This window comes from Sebastes umbrosus, chromosome 16 (assembly GCF_015220745.1).
Source record: "Sebastes umbrosus isolate fSebUmb1 chromosome 16, fSebUmb1.pri, whole genome shotgun sequence".
NCBI classification, from domain to species: domain Eukaryota; kingdom Metazoa; phylum Chordata; class Actinopteri; order Perciformes; family Sebastidae; genus Sebastes; species Sebastes umbrosus.
The window spans coordinates 30,799,292-30,819,045 of record NC_051284.1 but is presented as its reverse complement, the minus strand read 5'-3'; the positions used below and the strand labels follow the sequence as shown (position 1 = coordinate 30,819,045).

Genomic DNA, 19,754 nt, shown 5'->3' with positions numbered 1-19,754 from the left:
GCTGCTTGACATTCGTAGGAAAACGCACGAAAAATTAGGAATAACTTTTGGTAAGATATCATACGGACCGTTGTACGAGGATACGTTCCTCAGGGATGTAGCTCGGTAGCTAGCTAGCTACGTAGGAAGATGATGTCCTCATTCTTAATCGGCATATAGCGTAACTCAGTAGACTCGTCTAACATTTCTTTGTGCAACCACCAGCCTCCATTAACCAACAGGAAGTGGAATCAATAAGGAAGATCAAGGGTGTCTAAAATCCAGCTTCCTCACACTCTGTGGTGTTTTAGATGAGGCTGTCTTACATCGGCACAGCTCAAAAGTTCAAGTGGTATTGCCTTATCTCTGTGTGACTTAGAACCAAACCATGAAGCACCAACACATATTTAAAAACAGAAAAGAAAAGAAGATAATTAATAAAAAGATGAAGCTGATTCTGGGTTGCCTTCACTTCGACGTAGAGTTGGGAGTGATGTTCCCTTCAGTGGAAACACTTCTAAAAGTCACTTTAATAATCACATTTAAATGTTGGATGTACCGTCACTACGTTGTTTTCTTCTGAACTCTTCAGTCTTCTTCTTTATCAAACTGTATTTTGATGTAATTTTTACGTATTGTCCACTCAGATATATGCCAAATCGTAAACACTGCTTCATAATCATTCCAGTTCCACCCTGAACTCAGACCCTTTATTACTGTTGAAAAAAGTTGAAATCGGATGTTAAGGTATAACCCTGAAACTGCTGGGTGAGTTTTCCGTCCAGTTTCTTAGCGATCCGTTGGGATACAGCAGAGAGATTTGGGAGATCAGAAGGGTGGGAAGGCTCCAGGAGCAGACAGGGGAGCAGCCGGAGAGAGGAAACCCAGGAGAGAGATCAGCTCAGCGGGGAGGAGATGGAGAGAGAGAGAGAGCTACCTTACAGCTGGATCCTGGAGGTTCCTGCTCCCAACACAGGTATTCTCTGCAAGGATGGAGAGACACAAATGTTATTCATTGTATTCTTAAAACATTTCACTGTATTTAGTTTATGTTAAGTTTTATCCACATCCTGGGGATGTCACGAGAGCAGATACTTCGGTACCAAGTTGATGCCAAAATTTTGAAAAAGTGACGGTACTCTTTTTTTCTACAGTACCATGGGTACCGGGGATCAGGGCTCGAGACTGACGGTGTCTAAAATACAAAAGAACACAGTAAACTCACTATCAACACGTCCTGATAACGTTGCATTGTGAACAACAAATCCATGTTGAGACCACAGATTGGATATAAAGCTGGAACACACGTCTCCGCTTCCTCCAAAACCTAAATATCCCGGATACGGGAGCTGCCGTCTGTTTTTTTGACGTCATTTGGAGCCGGGGTCTGCGCAGTAGTGATCGAGCGGTGTAGCCGCGGTATCGAGGTCCTGCCACACACACGCCTCAACCAATCGCGAGCCGAGCACGGCCGCAGCTTGTCATCGAGAGAGACTCACAGCTGTCAATCATGACGTCTCAGTCCCTCTTTATAGCATCAAATAACTAATTAAAACACTTGAACGAACATCAGCGTGATAAGAACTACCTAACATGATGGATTTATGAGCTATACTGCAGCCAGCCACCAGGGGGCGATCCAGATGTTTTGGTTTCACTTTTGGGGAGCTGTCATGTCGTCCATCTTTATATACAGTCGGGGAGAGCTAGTTATTCTAGCTGCAATATAAAATAAATATTAGAGAGATAATTATGACCTGTTTAGCTCCTTAACACGCTGTGAGTGTTGATTTGATTGTTCTTTACCCTGGTGTTGAATTGGGTATCAAGAATTGTGGAATATCACTGGTATTGTTATCGACTACTACATTTCTGGTATGGTGACATCTCACGTCCATCAGACAGACAATAAGAACTGCCCTTCTTCTACTGTTCTGTTTTATTCTGTTCTCCACCGAGCAGTTTCCTCCTGCATGTTTCACATATTCACTCGTTTTCTATGAAACTTTCCGAGAATGAGTCAGTGATGAAACCTGGACTCTCTCTCTCTTTCTGTCTCTCTCTCTCTCTCTCTCTCTCTCTCCCTCTCTCTCTCTCTCTATGTCTTTCTCTGTCTTTCTCTCTCTCTTTGTCTCTCCCTCTGTCTCTCTCTCCTGTGTGTTTTGCTGCAGACCTTCTGCTGTCTGGGTCACAGAGCACATCATGAGCCGCATTCACGATTGCTTTAATTGCACCTGTGTCTGTGTACAGTGTGTGTGTGTGTGTGTGTGTGTGTGTGAGTGTGTGTGAGTGTGTGTGTATGAACAGGTGGGCTAGACTGGGGCACGCCATGGGGGTCAGGACCAGCTGTACGCATCACCAATATGATGTGTGTGTGTGTGTGTGTGTGTCCTTTGTCGTGGGTTTACATGCGGTGTGTGTGTGTGTGCAGAGCTTGATTTTGCACTTTCATGTGTGTAGTTCTTTACTTGTAAGTGTGTATGCATGTTTGTCCTCTAGTGTGTGTGTGTGTGTGTGTGTGTGTGTGTGTGTGTGAGCAACATGTCTGTCTAACCTGCAGCTGTTGGGCTGTCAGCTTCTACCTGGACTCTCTGCCCTGCCCTCAGGGGTGTGTGTGTGTGTGTGTGTGTGTGTGTGTGTGTGTGTGTGTGTTGGGGGCAGTAGGTTTTGCTGAGCCCTGGAGGCGCCCATAGGGCGGCCACATCACATACACTCACACACACACACAGAGTGTGTCAGTGACGGCCTTTGTTCGTGTTCAGCAGCTTCCTGGTTTGATTTGAGTTTAAAAATAGAAAAGATGATGAAAACCAAAACAAGCTCGCTGCTTTAGTTCAGCTGATCACGCTTTGTTGAAATGATCTAATAATTCATGGGAACACTGAGAGAGACATGTGAAAACAATCCTTCAAAAACACAAAAATAGAACCTAAAAAAACATAAAAATACTAACATCAAAAAAAATTAGAAAATGGAAAAAGTCTTAAAAATACAAAAAGAAAAAAAATGAAGAAAATAAAACTTTAAATATACAGAAAAATTATATCTCAAAAATGTAAAAAAGCACAATGAACAACCATAAAAATACTATCATTAAATACATTTTTAAAAATGGAAAGAATTCAAACAAATACAAAAATTAAATAAAATTGGTATAAAACTTTAAATATACCAAAAAATTATATCTCCAAAGTATGAAAATGCACAAAAAACAACCATAAAAATACTAACATCAAAAATAAAATAAAAAATGGGAAAAAGTCTTAAAAATACAACTTTAAATATACAAAAATATTTCTCAAAAATGTAAACCTCAAAAATACTCACATCATAAGTAAGTATTATGTTTCTGTAAAAAAAAAAAAAAAAAAAAAAAAAATGCACAAAAATAATCAAATAAAACGCATGAATCATTTAAGTCCCTTTTTGTGTATTAACGATAAAATAATCCCAGTATCATGTACACATTACAGCTCCTTTGGATGCGATATGTCATATATCTGACAATCAAAGTGGTCTCCAACGCTTTTTGGCAGATTTTACTGAAGATGAATAACATCAAACATGAACTAAAGGAGGGGCTCAACATGTCTGTACAGAATGTGATCTTATTAAAGCAGATTCTGATGAATGCTGTCAAAACATGGAACTGACTTGTGATGTGATTTTACTGAGAACAACAAAGTGTTGTCTGTTCTCCAGATGTGTAACAGGGTCAGAAAAGGAGAAGAAATGTTCATGTTTAAAAGCTTTCCTTCTCTTTGCTTTATACTTGTTTTGATGCACAGTCTGGTTCCACTTGTGTTTCCCAACACTGGCTCCGACAGGAGGAGTCCAGCGAGTGCCAAGCAGCTCCAAACTGGCAGCCAGGAGCAGCGCTGGTTCACATTTATACACATTTTGTTTTTGCAATAGGAACGCAGATGATGACGTTTCTTCTCCGGTGGAAAGTTAGGGATTTCATGTTCTACAAGTGAGCTTTGAATGTATGAAAAAAAAATAAAGATTTATTTTTGACTCAACACTTCCTGCTTCACTTTCATTTTTTTTCTGTGCACTGAATTCCTTCATTAGTTAAGACGAGGCTTTTATTCTGAAATATTTGCAGGACAATGTTGTAGAAAATGCAGAAAAAACATGAGCACACGCTTCTTAATCTGTTTCTGTCTAAAATAAATATAAGTCAGATTTATAATGAAGTGAAATGGCCATTATGAAAGGCTATCTCGCTGCTGGTGTGTACGCCACACGCGTGAGACACGCAGCAGTTCAGCAAGGCAGCCACCATGCACTGCTGACGATCCCAGTCTGGTCCGGGCAGAAACGTTGATCTATGAAAACGATGATGCAGACACCCACATTCGCTTCTTGATTGGGTCTCATCAGTCACGACGTGTCCTTCCCTGATTCCTCATTTGAACGTGATTACCGTGCGACTACGAGTGGTTAATTCAACATGGATAAGGAATTACAGGTGTCGCTGACCATGTCGTCTATACTAGCAGCTGTTGTGCAGTTAAATTCTGCATGTTTGGAGCGAACGTATTCGTTTGGATGGAGCTGAAGTGTGGTGTTTGTTTTGATCTCACGTTGCAAATCGCAACTTGCAAATTTGGTGAAACACGAGCAACCTTTGTTTCGAGTTCTGACTTCCTGTGATGGATTTATTAGTCTGAGAGCAGAACCCTGCCAAACCCCATTCAGTAATCACACAACTCAAAGTCTCCAGCGATCAATAAATGATGCTGAAAATGATAAAAGAGATTTGACATATTTAGTTTGTTGTGTGTGTTAACTTACTCTGACGGTCCTCGTTCTCGCGGTGGGCGGTCTCACTGAGGTTTGTGCTGTTCTGGTGGCGTGACTGACAGCTGACTGAGAGGTGTAGAGAAAGAAGGAGAAATAAAAAGATAGAAGAGGGTTGTAAAGGGAAAAAGAAGAGATGGAGAGAAGAGGAACAACAGAGACGTTGTTTAGTCACATGAAGGCAAACACATGATACAGCTGAAATGAGAAAACGTTTGTTTCATCAGAGAGAGAAAGAGAGAGAGAGGAGGCGATGGATGGCGAGAGAGCGAATAAAGGAGAGAGACAAACAAGAGAAGAGAGAGAAGAATAAATCAAAACGGCATTATCGGGCTGAAACGTTGTTTGTCTTTGTTTTCTAATCGGCTTGTTCTTTCTTTGAGCCCAAACTGATGAAAAGTTGCAAATTAAAACAACGAGCATCAGGCCGAAAACAATTCTCTCCCAACTCCACCCCGCTCTCTTAATTGGTTCACGACTAATCGCTTTGTAAAGACTTGTGTAGCTATTATCCCTCCCCATACATCCACCAACACGCACACACAAACACAGACACACTCATGCATGTGTAGTCACGCTTACACGCCAGCGTGACTGCACATGTGTTAGCAGCACATCCACCCCCATCTCTGCATTTTGTTGTTGTCTTTTATTTGGAGCTAATGAGGAAACTATCAGACTCAAAAACACAAAAAGAAAACCTCAAAAATGCAGAAAAAAAATATTTAAAAATATTAAAATAAAATAAAGAAATGTCTTAAAAATACAAAAATGAAATCTCAAAACACTATAAAAATCATACTTTAAAAATACAAAAAAAGATATCTAAAACATGTAGGAAAAGAAAACAATCTTGAAAATATTAAAATAAATTAAATAAATGGAAAAAAGTATTTAAAATACAAAAATGAAATATCAAAATAAATTAAAAAAATATCTAAAACATGCAGGAAAGAAATCTCAAAAACACAAAAAAACTCCTCAAAAACATGCAAAAAATAATCTTAAAAATATTAAAATAAATAAGAAAAATGGAAAAAAAGTCTTAAAAATACAAAAATGAAATCTCAAAGAAATAGAAAAATAAAACTTGAAAAATAGAAAAAAAGATATCTAAAACATGCAGGAAATAAAATCTCAAAAACACAAATAACTTTCTCAAAAACACACAAAAATATCTTAAATATATTAAAATAAATAAGAAAAAAGGAAAGAAAAGTCTTAAAATACAAAAATTCAATCTCAAAAAATTAAAAAAATAAAACTTTTAAATTATATATAAAAAATAATCTTAGAAAATAATAATTTAAAAAAAAAACCACTAAAAAAAACTTAAACAATTAAGAAAAAAAGTCTTAAAATTACAAAAATGCTGAAAAGAAATCTCAATCTCAAATGCAGCTGAGACGTGAGCCTGCACAGAGCCGGTGTAGACATCTTCATAGATGTGTTGCGTCTGACATGCGAGTCAAAACGGTCCATAGAGGGGGTTAGTCATCATAATAGTTCATTCTGTACAGGGATGTAATGAACGCTGCAGCATGAAGTGACGACTAATAATTACTTTGATCAACCACCTGAAGATGAATTAATGTGATTTTGTTCTACGGTGCAGTAAAAGTCGGATTTACTGTCCTTTAAATAGCACAAAGGACACGTCGCTACATTAACATGCACTGTGTGAAAGACAACTACAGGCTGCTGGATCTGAAGTGAAACAGGCCTCTTCAGCTGAGCCGTGTTCCTCTGTAACAGAGTCACAAGTTGAGAAACAGACGAGGCAGCAGGCTGCAGAGACGGTAAAGACTCATTTGCATGAGGAAATAGAAAAGTTAAAAAAGAGCACAAACACGCTAATTCAGCGATGAAATGAATTGAACGATCACTGCAGGACGGAGGGAAGCTCTTAGCTGATGAATCCTAATGAAATCTGACTGATAGTAATTATGCTGATGTTGTTCTGTGGACCTTAACCTTTTAACCAAAAAACTGAGAAGTCTGCAAATCCCCCCTTCTTCCATTAACACCTGAGGGAGGAGAGAGGGATGAGGCGGAGGAGGAGGAGGAGGAGGAGGAGGAACAACTAGAGGAGGGAAAACAGAGGAGAAGAAAGTGGCAAAGTGAAGAGAGAGGAAAGATACCTGCAGGAGGATAAGAGGACGGGAGGAGAAGAAAGGAGGAGGCGGGAAAGAGAGGGGAGGTGGAGTACAGGTGAGGAGGAGGTGAAGGAGAAGAAACAAGAGGAAGACATTGGCTATATTCAAAACCACGTCCTACCTACTACTGATGAATGCAGTACACAGTACATACTGCGTTCCTCAGTAGTATGCAGTACGTGACGGTTAAAGTGATGTATTTGCAGTATGCTAGACGAGGCTGGAGCCTTTAAACCAGCTCCTAAAGCACCGGACAAAAGAACAAACTCGTTCCACTATTACTATATTATCCAACAATACAACTTTGATTGTGTTGTTTATGTTCTGCTTGTTTACTTTATAAGATACTGCAGCTTTAAACTCTTTATTCTAACAGCTCACGGTGAAGTCAGACAAACTCCATACATTTACTCCGACTGATTTTTCAGTTACAGAAACTAAACAGTGGACTGATCTCCTTCCAGATATAAGAGTGATGTTAAAAAGGGTGGTGTTGTCTCAGCAGGTATCTCTCTGCCCCGTCAGAGGCGGCTCTGCACCTCCCCTCTTCCCTCGCCACTTCCTGCTGCTGTGAGTGTAACCGACCGTCTCTCCAGCGAGCTAGACCCGCGGGAGATTGTGGAGCTTTTCAACTCCATAAAGGTAGATAAACACAGGTTCCTGATAATTCTATACGGACATTTGTGTTGTGATATTTAAACAAACTATCCGTCAACAAGGAAATAAAAGCCTCTCGTCTATAGACCGGTCTCTAGAGAGCTCCATCCAGCTCGTAGCGGTCTGTGAGCGTGACCGCCCGGCTGCCGGAACTATAGCTGGCCGTCACGGCAGTTTGTGGAGCTTCTAAACTCGGAAAACGTCGGAGCAAATGTTCCATTCGTCATCTAATATCGTAAAACTGTCAATATTCAAAATCTACACAGTTGATTTCTCGTCTCAAAAATGCTCAGAAGTGAATTTAGTGATGAAACAGCTACGATGTAAAAGATGTGCTGTTTTTGGCTGCTGCTGTTGTTGTGAGCGTAGACTGTACCGGTCCAGCGCTTTGCATTGTGGGATACAGTAAGCGAGGTAGACGGGTCCAATGCATACTGGAGATTTTGCTTTTGTTTGCATACTACCTCTTTTCCAAATCAGTACGTACTAGTATAGTAGGAGGTTTAGAATCCAGTCATTGAGAAGGTGATGGAAGAGGAAGAGATGATGAGAAAGGAAGGAAGGAAGAAGAAGAAACAGGAGCAGAGAGGTGGGGAGAGATGATGACAAGAGGAGGGAAGATGAAGCATGAGAAGGAGGAGAAAGGTAGAAGATGGGATGAGGAAGAGGTGATGAGAAATAAGAAGTAAGGGTGGAGTAGAGGAAGATGAGGAAACAGAGGAGGAGGAGTGTGAAGAGTAGACGAGAAGGAGAGAGGGTAAGGAGGAGGAAGAGGAGGAGAGGGGAGGTTACGCATATCAGCACCTCTCACGTCCGTCCGGCCTCACAAATGGAAATGAGAGAAATGCACACCGGCCTCATTACATTCATCCCCACTGAGGGGCTCGGCTGGGACTAATACCTGGAGTAGAGAGGTGAAGTGCAGTATCAAGGCCCCGTATAATGTCCCCAGATAGCAGATCAGGCTAATACGTGGAACACTAACCTGCTTCTCCGCCGCCGTCTTCGCTTCCTGCTGCGAGCCGCTCCGCCCTCTCCTCCCCTTCTCCTCCTGCTTCGCCCGCCGAGCATCCGCCTCTCCTCGCCGCCGCCCCCCCTCCTCCCTATCTGCCTCTCTCATCGCCGAGCAGTTAATTTTGGGATTAATACGCGTGGCGGTGGTGGCTGGCTCTTTTGAGGGATTTGTAGCGGAGCTGCAGACACTTATCTTGGTCATTACGGCGCCCATATTGGATTCAAGCGTTTTAGTATCTGCCAAACATTCGGCTGCGGAGGAGTCTATCGGGGCGACACGCGCCCGGGGATTAAGATAAGGAGGCCCCTCATTACGACTCCTCTCCTCCTGCGGCGCGCTGACACTCGCAGCGGCCGCGACTTCTCCTCCAGCGACATCACAGAGGAGGTACGGGTCCTCACCTCGCCTCTCTTCCTCGCCGCCAGAGGACACGGGAGGAGGAGAGGAAGGGTTGTCAGCTTTTGGTTCAGAGCCGGGCCTCCGGAGGGAGGCGGAGACGCTGTTTGAGGGCGAGGAGGTGGAAAAGGAGCTGTAATAAGGCTCCTCTGTGGGGCTGGATCCTTGGAAATACAGGTGATCCAGGTCTCTGTCCAACTCCTTTGAGGGGGACAGGTAGCTCAGACTATCACCTGCTTCTGAACAAGGCAGGTAAGCTAGACTGTGATTCAGTTCATAGTCAGGGTCCAGGGAGGACAAATACTCCACATCGTCCTTCAGCATGAAGCGCCGTGGTTTCTTGGTGAGCACCATGCTGTAGCAGAGAGGCGGGCCCAGGTAGACCTCCTCCGTACAGGCCTCAAACAGGGTCACTTCGTCCCTGATGTCTGGGCTCGGGGGCAGGGATAGCGAGGGGCTAGTCGGCTCCCCGGCGTGGCTACCGGCAGCAAACTTCAAATCAAGAGCACATCTGTTGGAGTCAAGGCCAGGAGAGGAGTGTCTGGGAGACGGAGGAGAGTTTGTTATGTGTAGTCTGGTGCTTGTGAAGAGCTCGGGGCTGAGGCCGGGGCTGGGGGTGGTTCTGGGGCCGGGGCTGGGGGTGCGGAGGCCTTGTGTCGGCGTGGCGTAAGACGGGATGCTGTAGGGCGCCGGAGAGGAGCTCTTGTCCTCGGAGCACTGGCTGACCTCGCCACAGTCGCTGTCATGGGAGGAGATAGACAGGTAGGAGTAGAAGTCTCCCTTACGGAGGTGGAGAGGCCGGTGGGAGTGTTCCAGGACCTGAAGGAGGAGGAGGAGGAGGAAGACGAGGAGGAGGAGGAGGAGGAGGAGGAGGAAGGAGAAAGTTTGTAAAGATTTAGTTTTAGTTTTTCCTTATCTGAATCCAAGGCCCGAAGGGAGACAAATCTGTGAGTTTGAGTTTTATAAATAAAAATGAGCTGAGTGGGTTTGTTGGTTCATCTGATTGTGGACAAACAATTAAATGAATGAAACCCACTTTTAGTATATATTTTTATTTTATTTAGTTTCATTTAATTTAATTTTTAATATGATGTAAACATAACAGGGTTGTCAATCAAATATTTAATCGCGATTAATCGAACATTTTTTATCAGTTCAAAATGTACCTTAAAGGGAGATTTGTCCAGTATTTAATCCTCTTATCAACATGGGAGTGGACAAATATGCTGCTTTATGCAAATGTATGTATATATTTATTATTGTAAATTTTGTTTTAATGGAATTTGTATTTCTATTCTGGTCCAGTTTATGTCTTTTGTCTAAGTTTTTGTTGGCTTTAAAGTTCTTTGTCTTGTGCGAGGCACTTTGTTATTTTATATTTGAAAAGTTCTTTAATAGTTCTTTGATCTTTAGGTTGTAGTGGCTCAGTTTTAAAGCTAGAGTGAAGATACTGGTATCATAATAAACTATAAAACCTGATGAATCCATCGGTACCAACCATGTCAATCTAGCTTGTCATGAAGGAGGTTAAATAACGCTCCAAATTTACACTAAATTTTGGCGAGGAAAAACTGTCATGTCCATTTTCAAAGGTGTCCCTTGACCTCTGACCTCCAGATGTGTGAATGAAAATGGGCTGCAGTTTGCCATGTTATGATTGGAGCATATTGTTTTATGCTAAATGCAGTACCTGTGAGGGTTTCTGGACAATATCTGTCATTGTTTGTGTTGTTAATTGATTTACAATAATAAATATATACATACATTTACATAAAGCAGCATATTTGTCCACTCCCATGTTGATAAGAGGATTAAATACTTGATGAATCTCCCTTTAAGGTTCATTTTGATCAGATTAATCCAGATTAAATATTTGAATGGATAGACAGTCCCAATTTCAACACAATCACCAAACCATCCAGGAAACCATCGAGTGTTCATTTGCATATTAAAACGTTTTGAGTGTATTTATATTTTACACTTTTACAAGAGGAGCAAACTTTTCTGCCCGATTTCAGAAATAAAATGAAGACTGAGAACTGATTAGCTTTTAGATTACTTCACTCGCAAAAGAGAAATTAGTCATTACGTCCTAAAAGTTATGATCTGTGATGCGATTTATTGAATTACTCCAACTCAGTGAACAAGATAACTTTTTGCTACTTTTGGATTCGTTTGCCCTCAAAATGTACCGAATACGTTGAGGTCAAACAGGACTTTAATGTTCTTTCACTTATTATCTGCAGCCATATTCAACTCTTATTTTAATGAGGGTTTAATGAGGGTTTTGTATTTGCAATATAACAACATTAGCATGTTTTCTCTGTAATAAAATCCATACCATGTCGACTGTTTTATGATTCATTGTGTACCTTGTCTCTGATCTGTGCTAGCGGTGCAGGACTCTGGTCTGGAACGGACCCTCTGTTGTCGGTCTGGTTCGGGTCTTCAGGCTGACTCTCTTTGCTCTTCAGTGCAACCGAGGTCATGTCAATAATCTCCATCACAAAGTCGTGCACGTTCTCCTTCCTGCCGTCGTCTACGCAGCGTGGGCGGAGGGAGGACGGCGAGGGGAGGTGGCTGCAGCAGGACGAGTGAGAACTGTGAGAACTGTGGCGTTTTTTGGGAGGCAGGGACGATTCTTTGTCTCTGACTTCCCTCCTCGTCTCCTCCGTCACGAAAGAGGAGAATTTGAACTTTTCCTGGCTGGTGATGGCCTTCCGTCCCCCGGCTGCTGCTGGCCTGCCGCCCGGCGAGGCATCGTGGGATCTGCAGTCGTCGACGGGCGAGAGGGAAGGAGGCGAGGGGAGGGAGGCGCTGTGGCAGGGCAGCTCCCCTCTCAGCTGTCCCACTAAAGACGAGCCACGCTTGGACAGGAAGGGGAGGAGCTCGCAGGAAGTGGATTCTGTTTTCACTATCAAGTCGCCGACATCCTCAACCGACTCTCCTGTTTTGGCGAACACGTACGTCTCCCTCACCGACTCTCCTTTCTTCGTGAACACGCTGGACTCCTCTCGGAGGAGCTCGTCGTCCTCGTCTTTCCCTTTCAAGCAGCTCTGGTCCACGTTCCCGTTCTCCACGTCGTCCACAAACTGGCTGATGTAGCTTCTCGTTGCGTTCCTCCGGTTCTCCTCATCTTCCTCCTGCTCGTTCTGATCTCTCTTGTTGTTACCACTGTTAGTGTTGGTTTCTATTAGTTTTGAGCGGTTCTGAAAGCAGTGCTGCTCCTTGTTCTGAGAGGAGGAGGAGGTGGAGGAGGAGGAGATGAAGGTGGAGGACAGGTTGGGCCCACACTGCAGCTCGTCCCGGAGGCCTGCCTCTGTTTTAGAAGACGACGAGGTTCGAGGAGTTCGGATCCAGCTCTGCAGCTCCCTCTTCATGTACTCCAGCCCCAGAACGTACGACCCCTCCATCTCCTCTTCATCGTCATCCTCCTCGTTACCAGAGGAGCTACCGCTCAACCTCTCCTCCTCTTCGTCCTCTCCGTCCCGAACGCCGAGCTCCTCCTCGGTGAGCGTGAGCGTGGAGGAAGACAGAAGGTCGCTGTCGTCCTCGTCTTCATCCGTGCACGCCGACGTACAGGAGACGTTCACCACCAGGCTCAAGCTCGCCGCGTCCGCTTCATCCATCCCAGCTCGGCTGTTTCCGTGGCAACGCTTCCTATAAGAGCTCGAGTTGGCGTTGGCTGCCGCGACGGGATCCAGGAAGAGGTGGCGCTGATTTCTGAGCATCGCGAAATCTTCAGAGCCCAGAGACGAGTCCTCGGTGCTGCTCAGCTCTGTCAGCGACGCCGTCGCAGAGCTCTCGTTGATCAGGGACGGCGGTCCTTTACGCGAACAGCCAGATATCCCGGAAAGGGGTGCGTGACGACCGCCGAGGGAGGGCGAGGCGGGGAGTCTGCTCTGCTGCAGGGAGCTGCTCCGGAGCGTCATGTCAGAAACACTGCGGGTCATTTGTGCCGCCAGAGGACTCTGGATGTTCTCCAAGCGCTTCAGGAGGTCCAGAGTTCTCCGGCTCAGCTCTCCAGAGGACGCTTCTCCTTGCACACTTTGGTTGTTCTTCTCCTCTCCTGGTTCACCTCCTCCCACCTCCCTGCTCTGTCCCAGGTCCAGCTCCCCGAGGCTGGCCAGGCTGCCTCCCGTCTCCTCGGCGCTACGACACGGGACCAGGCAGCTCTCCAGGGAGGCGCTACGCTGCAGCTGGTCCTTTGAGGGGAATAACTCCCCTCCCAGAGCCAGCATGGACTCCAGAGAGGAGCTCTGAGACAGAACCGGACTGGAGGCCCGGCGGCTGAGAGCAGGAGGAGTCTCCAAACCGCTCAACTGGTCCACTCTGAACTCTGTGATGTCACTGCGGGACATAAAGGACTTGGAGGAGTCCACGCCTCCCACCTCAAAGTCAGAGTCGGAGTCAGCGGGAGTCAGGATTCCTCGCCCGTTGATGAGGATCTCAACCGCCTCACCTCCTCCCCTCCTGGGCCTCCTCCTCTTCTCCTCTTCTCTGTTTCTTCTCATTTCATCCCTCCTCCATCCTTTCTCCTTCACACTCTCCTCCTTCTTGCTTCTTTGGTTGTACCTGGTGACATTGTCTTTGTGCAGAGCCAAATGATGCTTCTGTTCCTCCTCGTCCTCCTCCTCCTCCTCCTCTTCTCCCTGATCCACCTCCTCCTCTCCCTGGATATCTGAGGTCGTCGTCGTTGTCTCCGTGTCTCCTGTATCGCTAACGATCCCGCTCTCGCTCTCGGACCGCCGACTCCTCGCCGACTGGCCGCTTCCTCTGCCGCTCTCCCTCTCGTTCTCCCCGTCCCGGCATCCGACGTTTCCCCGTCGGCCGTTTGACGTCAAACCTCCCAGGAGGTCCGGGAGGGACTCGATGGAGGAGAAGGAGGAGTCCTTACTCAGGCTCTTCAGCAGGAGGTGCTGTTTGCGTTTCCCTGATTTGGTTTTGTGCATCGAGGAGGAAGAGAGAGGAAACTGAGGCTGTTTGTAGAGTTCCACAGTGTGGAGGCTGTACACCTGGTAGATGTTGTTGTTGTTAGGAGGAAGAGTTTGGTAGATCACACTGGGCTGAACTTCTGATGAAGATCCACCCCTCATCATCTCAGGACTCTGATTGGTTGGGACGCTGGTTCCAGTCCCGTCCGGTTGATTCCCGTTAGACAGTCTGGTGTCCGAAGGCAGGTATGGTTCTGAGTGGAGGTCGTGCATAAGGTCGTGGTCTGGTACTTCTTGTGGATCCAGCTCTGTGATTGTCATATCGGTTTCATCCCATTCCCACGAGTCATCTGGCGGCGGGGCCACGGGACCGACCGGGACCGGGCTGATCTGGCGGAGGTCGACTAGACCCGGTTCCAGAACGCTCCCAGGAACCTGCACACGAAAGGGAAGAAAGAAAGAACAAAGTTTGAAATTGTTCAGAGAGGATAAAGAGGAATCGTGTCGGCTCAGCTGCTAAAGCACAAACCATGAATGAACCACAACGTCCGAGGTTTTAATCCTGCTGCATGTTCAACCTCTCCTCTCTCCCTCTTGCTATGTCGCCAAAAAGTCTTAAAAAGACTAAAATCAAGTGTCCTCTGAATGAACAAATACAGAGTGCATCAAGGGTCATAACTGAATGCAAATACAGAACATTTAACTGTATATGAAGGCCTGTTATAGCTTGACCAGTATGGTACAGTATAGGTGATACAACAATGATAAGAACAGGGGGGGGGGGTGGAATACCCAAGAAAAGACGAAGAGAACAAGGTGACGTACAGAGTTTGACAGGATACGAGACAGACCAAACAAACCAAACAAAACCAAAAAAAGGATGAAATAATAGTCATAATAATTCTATTAATAACATCTTAAATAAATCTAAAAATATAATAATAATAAATATAATACCAAATAATATATAAAATAATAATAATAATAATAATAATAATAATAATAATAATATAATAATAATAATAATAATAATAATAATAATAAACCAGCACAAACTCAATAGGGTTCTGCACCTTTGGGGCTTGAACTAAATAATAATCAAATTTTGTATATATTTAAAAAAAAAGATATATCTATATATATATAAATTATATTATTATAAAATAATATGCAATAAATAAAATATTAAAATAATGAATATAAAATAAATGAGTAGTTATTTAGCTATTGCAGTAAGGAGAAACTTCCATACTTCAGTAGTTATTTCAACCCAAACCACCATCTTTTCCTAAACCTAACTAAGTAGTTTCCTGTGAAGTTTATTTTGAAAAGACTGTATGCATGTAACAAGCGGTGATTGACACGTGTTGCTGGACATTTGTCGGAAAACACACAACAAATGAGGAATAACTTTTTGTAAGATATAATACGAGGTTATGGATATGAGGATACGGTAACTCCCGTCATAAAAGACATGTATCTCCATGATACCTTACAACCCAAACACCCCGATCCAACAGCAAGTTTATCATATTAAAGGAATGGTTCAACATCACATGTCGGTACAGAGATGGAACTAAAATGTGATGAGACTACTTGTTGTTATCTAAAATATACTATTCATTTAGTGAGATTACATTTCAACCCTCCAAGGCCACTAAATCCTGCACAAACTCTGCGTCTCCAAAGTCTCAGCTCTCAGCATCAGGAACATCTGGACCAACAGTTTACGGAGGAAACACACCGACATGTTGCTGCATGGAGTCTGGGTGGGAAATTACCGCCGCTGTTCCACTGCTAAATTGTTCTGCCCTGCCAGCTTGACAGCGCTGCCTCTTTGGCAGGTACCCAACAACCCTTTAGAGTTATTCCCTGCTTTTAAAAAAGAAAATGTGTTTTTTGAAGCGGCGGTGGCGACCAGGAGTCACCTCACCTCCCTCCCTCTGAGGTCATAAAAACTGCCCGCAAATTCAGCTGTAAACTGTTACGAAATTATAGAAATGAGATAAATTACAGATATAAATTATATACAAGGTTTTCGTGGGTCATCAAATACTCGATTTGATTGGATTAGGCTGATTGATGGCCTCTCCCCTCGCTGCTGAATGTGTTTTTGAATGCGTCTGCAGTGGCAAAAAACCCAGTTCAGTCATTACCCCCATCTCCCCTATCAGCACGAGGGGAATAAACACAAATCTAATAGAAATTCATTACACAGAGCCATATCCGCACACACACACACACACACACACACACACACGGAGCCAACTAGTTTATTAGATTAATAGGCTATGAATGGCTAATACGAATTACCCCCCTCTCTTGTTAACGAGACGCGGAGCAATTTGTATAATTATGTCTGTGGAAGGGAAGAATTCCTGTGTCTAAGCATATTTTTAGACAGCCGAGCTTTCTGAAGGCTTTTGATTACGTATTTACTTTGGGGTTTTCAGCTCCGTGCTCTTTCTCTCTCAGAAGTCGTTTCTGAATAATTCATCGCTTTGTTCCGGAGCGGAATAATTTGTGTTGAGATTTATGAGCAATTGCTTTGGGGTGGGCTGATTTTACTCTTTTCTTTTTTTGTTTAAATGATCACAGAACGTGTTCTGTCAGAGTCGGGGGTGTCGGTGTGTCTCTTTCAAACGGCGGCGAGACGGCGCTCTCTCTGAAAGGAAGGACACAGGATTTTTCCAACACGTCTTTTTTTAAAGAGTTCGGTGCCAAAACAAGAAACATCTGAGGAAACATAACCTCTCCTCCTACAAAATAAAACACTTTAAATGATAATAGAGAGAGCCGCTCTTCTTCTTTAACAACAACACACTTCTGGACGGGATCCTCTGGATTTTAGATTCCATTAAAGCTCCGTCTCAACCGGCCGTTTGGCCTCACATTAAGCTGATCATTAAACTCTGTTTCAGGAGTTTCCTAGAAATTAGTGTCAGGAACATGAAACAAGACGTAATTAGACAGACCGCTCCACCAGAATCAGGAAATTACACTCGCTTCCAGGGATATTTTGAAACTTATTGATTTAAGACTCGATAATTGCCTCAATGTCTTGTTAACATGGAGTTTCAGCAGTGCAGTAATGAACACCAACATAAAGCATTTAATAATTTAAATTCTGTCCACCTTAACACAGCAAGGATTAACAGTGTCGTACCTTAAAGATCGAATGTAAACTAATTAATGGGATAGAAAAAGGAGATTTAATTTTGCATTTGTAACTCACAGGCTGTATATAAGAAGTGGCTGTAGTCACCGGGACGTCACCCGTTGGTTTGGGGACTACGGTTTTGAAGCCTCGAGTTCGGCATTTTGGCCGTTGCCATGTTGCTTTTTTAGAACCAGACGTGACACGAGAGGGTGGAGCTAAATACAACCAAACGCTGAATAAGACATTTTTTAGGCGACCAAAATGACTCTGATGAAGTGAAAACAGACTGTGAAAGGGTTGAAGTTGTAAGACGAAAAACACGGACAACTCCCAGACCGGACAACGCCGTGGTAGCGACCTGTCAATCACAAGGTAGCCCCGCCCTAAAGCATCCCCTGCTTTATGGTCTATCTGACTCTAAATGGGACCATCATTAACTAAATGAACATCCTGCTGTATTGAAGAAGACTTGAAACTAGAGATTGAGACCATAAACTCATGTTTACAATGTTTACTGAGGTCATAAATCAAGAGAGAAGTAGACTCATTTTCTCATAGACTTCTATACAATCAGACCAGAGGAGGCGCCCCCTGCTGGCCGGTAGAGAGAATGCAAGTTTAAGACACTTTTCAGACCTGGAGGTTGCATCCTAGGAAAACTAAAACCTACCCACTGTATCGGAGTGATGATAGCTGTTGACACTGCAGAGAAGGTCGTAGAAGTTGTAATGGTCAATGCTCTAAAGTGTCAACACACTGATGATTTATCTATTCTGTGACGGCCGGCGGTCGAGGAAAGATCATGAGGTCATTAAAGGGTTCATCCTCTGGGAAGCAGGAAGTGGAATCACACACTTTATGTTAATCTGCCTCACAAGGAGCTGCATGAGAAACAGGTGTAAACTACCTGTTCTCCAGCGTTTCCTCCTGTGGTTCTCCTGGTGAGTGTGTGTGGTGTTTACAGCCGCTCCACCTCCCTCTGTTTACCGCCGTAATCGCAGCCGGCTGACACTGTTTGTGTGTGTTTGTGTGTGTGTGTTTGTTTGTTTGTTTGTTTGTGTGCATGCGAGGGACCTGTGCAGTGTTTTTTTTTTTTTTGGGGTGAAAACAGGAAACTTTTTCCCATTAGCTCTGGTTTGACTGCTCCCATTTGTTAGCATAGCATCTGCTGGAAGGCCCAAGGAGAGCGGAGCTATCTAGCAGCGTCTGGGTGATTATTCATGTGGCGGAGCTCCTCCAGGAGCTGCTGCCGCTGCTCCGCTCTCTGCCGGCTCTCTGCTGTACCGCTTGTCAGAGAGCTGAGGGAGCCCGGCGTCACCGCTCCCATTCAGAATGAATAGGAGCGCACAGATAAATCACCTCTCCATGCAGAGTGGAGGAGCAGACAGGAACGCTTTGAATGTAATTGCAAAACGGTGAATGAAAACCTCCATATGTTGCTCATAACTCCCGCTCTAAAATATATTTCATAATCGGGAGGAAAGTGTTCTAAAATATAATTTCCATATATTACATTTGACTAACAGGTGAACCTTCATCACCCACAACACCCTGCGGCTTTAATTTAGACTCATTTACATGGAATCAAAGATAAAAAAGGATCCTTCATGTGCTTTATGAAGACAATACACATGTAGGACAAGAAGAGAAGAATCTCAGAACAACGAGTCTGATCAAGATGTCCCAACGACTACTCCCCTGATATTCATGATCCTCAATCGTTTTGGTAAATAATCGAATTTGCTTTCTTGCAGAAAGTTAAATGAAGAGCGTGACATCGCTCTTAAATATAAAGCTGTTATTGATCTTCTTCCTCTTTCTCTCTGCAAGAACAAAGGCATTTTTGAGTTGTTGAGTTTTTCAGTTTGTTACGTAAAAAAATAAATAATCACATGCAGTTTGGGGGCAAGTCATAGTCAAGCGCCACTTTAGCGCCACTAATTTCTTTAATGCATTGAAGTAACTTGTGATTTTTAGCTCTCTCTCTCTCTATATATATATACATATGATACTAGAAAACCTGAGGAATCCATTGGTTCCAACCATGTCATAGTAGTTCTTTGATTTTTAGGTTGTAGTTCTAAAGCTGCTCAGTTTTAAAGCTCAAAAACACACACAAAAATAATCTTCAAAATAATAAAATAAATTTAAAAAATGGAAAAAAAGTATATATATATATATATATGCGTCGAAAGGAGCCAGTTGAGGTGGTTCGGGCATCTAGCACGGATGCCTCCTGGGCGCCTCCCTTGGGAGGTGTTCCAGGCACGACCAGCTGGGAGGAGACCACGGGGAAGACCCAGGACTAGGTGGAGAGATTATATCTCTACTCTGGCCTGGGAACGCCTCGGGATCCCCCAGTCAGAGCTGGTTAATGTGGCCCGGGAAAGGGAAGTTTGGGGTCCCCTGCTGGAGCTGTTGCCCCCGCGACCCGATCCCGGATAAGCGGTTGAAGATGGATGGATGGATGGATGGAAAAAAAGTATTAAAAATACAAAAAAGAAATAAAAAAAAAATCTAAAAATAAAACTTTAAAAATATATATATAAACAAAAAAACTATATATATATATATATATATATATATATATAAAACATGCAGGAGACAAATCTTAAACACACATAAAAACAACCTTAAAAATACAAAAATAT

The 19,754-nt window shown here is 43.7% G+C and overlaps 1 protein-coding gene across 2 annotated transcripts in view; it reads right to left on the bottom strand.

Annotated features, from left to right (window-relative positions):
• Positions 1–576: 576 nt before the first annotated feature.
• akap6 (A kinase (PRKA) anchor protein 6) overlaps positions 577–19,754 on the bottom strand; it is a 187,565-nt gene continuing 168,387 nt past the window's right edge. The window contains exons 19-22 of one of the 2 annotated variants that reach the window (XM_037796614.1): positions 11,382–14,378; positions 8,584–9,828; positions 4,780–4,854; positions 577–962 (exon numbers count right to left, since the gene is read on the bottom strand). In XM_037796614.1, coding sequence (XP_037652542.1) covers positions 918–962; positions 4,780–4,854; positions 8,584–9,828; positions 11,382–14,378 — 4,362 coding nt within the window. In that variant the 3' untranslated portion in view covers positions 577–917. The other variant, XM_037796615.1, reaches the window with a different exon arrangement.